Source organism: Raphanus sativus, chromosome 4 (genome assembly GCF_000801105.2).
Source record: "Raphanus sativus cultivar WK10039 chromosome 4, ASM80110v3, whole genome shotgun sequence".
NCBI classification, from domain to species: domain Eukaryota; kingdom Viridiplantae; phylum Streptophyta; class Magnoliopsida; order Brassicales; family Brassicaceae; genus Raphanus; species Raphanus sativus.
In genome coordinates, this window is record NC_079514.1 from 26,547,711 (window position 1) to 26,551,810 (window position 4,100).

General features: G+C 40.8%; 1 protein-coding gene across 1 annotated transcript; it reads left to right on the plus strand.

The window, feature by feature from the left end:
• Nucleotides 1–486: 486 nt before the first annotated feature.
• LOC130510675 (uncharacterized) lies at nucleotides 487–3,480 on the plus strand. The gene is made up of 3 exons (XM_057007224.1): nucleotides 487–3,176; nucleotides 3,258–3,357; nucleotides 3,459–3,480. Exon 1 carries the CDS (start codon nucleotides 1,762–1,764, stop codon nucleotides 3,073–3,075), a length of 1,314 nt encoding a protein of 437 aa, XP_056863204.1. The 5' UTR covers nucleotides 487–1,761; the 3' UTR covers nucleotides 3,076–3,176; nucleotides 3,258–3,357; nucleotides 3,459–3,480.
• Nucleotides 3,481–4,100: the final 620 nt, after the last annotated feature.

Here is a 4,100-nt window from a genome sequence, read left to right on the forward strand (position 1 = left end):
AAAAGAGTCGATCGGTATCCTTTAGAGATATCGAGCGATACACCTTTCGCAGCGCCGATCGATTGTCCAGTTGGGATATCGATCGACGGCTTCCACTACAAGAAAAACAGGGAAATTCTGACGACCACTCCGTTGGAAAGCAAAGTCGCCGGACCATTCCGACCACATTCCGACGACATACCGACGAAATCCAAAAACACGGGTTCGTCGGTATTTCGTCGGAAAAGTCCGACAAACTTCCGACGAAGGGCGGTCGTCGGTATATTCCGACGACAATTCCGACGAAAGCCCGACCAAAATTATAACCGTTACGGTCGTCGGAATTCCGTCGGAAAATACCGACGCCGTTCCGACGGAAGCTCTCGACCGTTGGCGAGAAAGAATATGCCCGTTTATAGCCGTTAGACATTTTAAAAAAACCGACGGAATTCCGACGGATTTTTTATAGTTTGTCGGAATTACGTCGGAATGGCGTCGGATTGCTGAAAGCATTTTCCTATAAATGCAACCTCTCCTCATTCATCTCATTCACTCCTCATTCTCTCTTCATTTTCTCTTATCATAAGAAATTCGAAAAAATTATGTCTTCTGGAGATTATTTTCGTTCGTGGATGGATAGACCTCATTTGGATCCCAACACCAATTTGCTTACAGAAGAATACGTTTGAGGTATTGGAGAATTCATGAAGCTTGTTCAACAGCACTCGGATGCAAATACAGGTATGGTAAGATGTCCCTGCTCTACTTGTAATAACAATAAAATTATAAAAGAATGGGAAGTTTGGAAACATTTGTATAGAAAAGGGTTTGCACGGAATTATAAAGTTTGGTATCTTCATGGGGAAACTGGTTTTGAATATGGTAGTAGTAGCGAACCTCAGCCTGTTAGCAAACAACCTCAGTCTTATGGTTGGTTAGAAGAACCGAGAATGGATGTAGATTATGGTGTAGGTACTGAGCAGATGGTACATGATCAGTATAGAGGGGAAGAACCAAATCTCGAATCGGGGAGATATTTTGACATGTTGGATGCAGGAAAACAACCTTTGTATAAAGGTTGTAGAGATGGTCATTCACCTTTATCATCTGCAAGTAGATTGATGGGTATTAAGACAGATTATAATTTGGCTGAAGAATGCGTAGATGCGATAGCTGATTATGTTAAAGGTGTTCTGCCAGAGGATAATCTTGCACCGGGTTCATACTACGAGGTTTAGAAACTTGTTGCGGGTCTTCGATTACCGTACGAAGTGATAGATGTATGTATCGACAACTGCATGATCTACTGGGGAGCGGATAAGGATCGGGATAAATGCAAATTTTGTTGGAAACCTCGTTATCAGGAAACGAGGGGAAGAGTTCTGGTACCATTCAAAAGAATGTGGTATTTGCCTTTGACGGAAAGATTGAAGAGGTTGTATCAGTGTGAGCGCACGGCGAAGGCAATGAGATGGCATGCAGAGCATTCTACAAATGGTGAGATTAGACATCCTTCAGATGCGAAGGCTTGGAAACATTTCCAATCAACATATCCAGAATTTGCTGAACAGAGAAGAAATGTTTATCTGGGATTATGCACTGATGGTTTCGGCCCATTTGGAAAGCATAGAAGACAATATTCTCTATGGCCGGTGATTGTGACACCATACAACTTGCCGCCAAATTTGTGCATGCGACGAGAGTTTTTGTTCCTCTCCATTCTCGTCCCCGGGCCAGCTCATCCTAAGAGATCACTAGATGTGTTTCTTCAACCACTAATATATGAGTTACAACAACTATGGGCGGTTGGTGCTGAGACATACGATGTTTCGTGCAGAGAAAACTTTCATATGCGGGCAGCACTTATGTGATGCAATAAGTGACTTTCCAGCATATGGTATGTTATCCGGATGGACAACACATGGCAGGCTTTCATGTCCATATTGTCAAGATAACACAGATGCTTTCCAACTAAAGCACGGAAGGAAAACATGTTGGTTTGATTGTCACAGAAGATTTCTACCACCTGATCATCCATACCGTAGGAGTAAGACTTTGTTTACGAAGAACAAGCAGGTGTTTGATGATCCACCTACGGAAGTTAGTGGGAAAGATTTGGCGACACAGTTTAGGGATTTTGGTGCACAAAGGACGCCAGACGTAGGTGGACATGAAAACATTCCAGTCAATGCTGTTGGAGAGCTACATAACTGGCACAAAAAGAGTATTTTCTGGGATCTGCCATATTGGGAGAGTCATCTATTGCGTCACAACTTAGATGTCATGCATATTGAGAAGAACTTTTTCGACAATCTGATGAACACAATCCTCAACATCCAAGGTAAAACGAAGGATAATCTGAAGTCAAGGTTGGATTTAGTCGATATCTGTGATCGTTCTGAACTTCACGTTGATGAGAACGGTACGGCACCTTTTCCCATTTATCGGCTGGATGGTGCTGGCAAAGAAGCGTTCTTTGATTGGATTACAGATAAAGTGAAATTTCCAGACGGTTATGCATCAAATTTGGGTAATTGCGTTGACAGAAGCGAAGGAAAGTTTACTGGCTTGAAGAGTCACGATTGTCATGTGATTATGCAGCGGCTCCTTCCGTTTGCTTTTTCCGCACTATTACCACGTAATGTTCATGAAGTAGTTGCAGGGATAAGTGTTTTCTTCCGTGATTTATGCACCAGAGTAGTGACTGAGGAGGGTATTAGTACTTTGAAGGAAAACGTACCCGTTAGTCTTTGCAACCTCGAGAAGATATTTCCTCCATCATTCTTTGATGTAATGGAACATCTTGCTATTCATCTCGCAAGAGAATTGGAGCTTGGTGGTCCTGTGCAGTACCGATGGATGTATCTTTTTGAGCGTTATATGCATCATCTGAAGAAGAAGAAGATCAAAAATTTAAGCAAGGTGGAAGGATCTATAATTGCACAGGTGATCAATGAAGAAACTTCAAACTTTGCTGAAAACTACTTTCCATCAGAAGTGCATACAAAAAACCGAAGACCTGCTCGGCATGATGACAGAGGAGAGAAAGCAACGTATCATGTTACTGTCCCAAGCATGTTCAGCGAAATAGGATGACTAAGTGGAAAACCCACGAAGCGGAGACTGACGGAGATTGAGCACGCTCATTTGCAAACATATTTGCTTACCAACTGTGAAGATGTTCTACAATATGAGAGGTAAAAATATATTTTTCATTTAAATTGTTATATTAATTTTCAATAAGTTTTATTTCATATGAATAATATCTTTTTATATAGTGTTTATATGGCAGAGTTGCGTATGACTTACAGACATGCCACAGAAGAAGAGCTTCAACAACTCAGACATAACGGATTTGCTGCATGGCTTCTTAATTATGTGAGTCATAACATATATGAAATAATTAACATTTTACTCATATATATTTAGTATAAAATAATAAACATTTCACTCATATATATATATATTTTATTTTATAGGTGACTGATGGTTTGGCCAGAGGTTTTTGTGTTCGATGATTGGATATGCGAGTTTATTGCGGGACCAAACTATGTGATCAAATCATATCCAAATATTGTACACGAGGATATGCCTTTGCAAAAAAAGGTCATTCTAGGACAACTTATGATGGAGGTGTTTTCGTCTTCTTCCGGTGACGATGTCTACTACGGCAACATACAAGAAATATTGGAAATCCAGTATCCTGGTATGGTTGGATTGCGGTGTGTAGTATTCTATTGTGATTGGTATGACACCACCCCAGATCGAGGAGTGAAGACTGATGCGTTTGGTGTTACTTCGATTCATTCGCGGAGGAAACTTCAACATTATGATCCTTTCATTCTTGCTTCGCAAGCTGATCAGGTTGTCAATTTAATATTCAAAAATATAATTAACGGTTATATATTATTATTAATACCTTGAAAAATTGATAGGTGTGCTACATCAGTTACCCTCGGGTTACGCACCGAGACGATCCATGGATCACAGTGACGCAAATCAACCCAAGAGGACGAGTAAACGGACCTTCTGATAATGATCCATTACAACAAACTCTACCAGCAACGTGAGTGCCTTAGTTGAAGATTTGGCAGAGGGTTGAACTCGTTGAGAATTTTAAC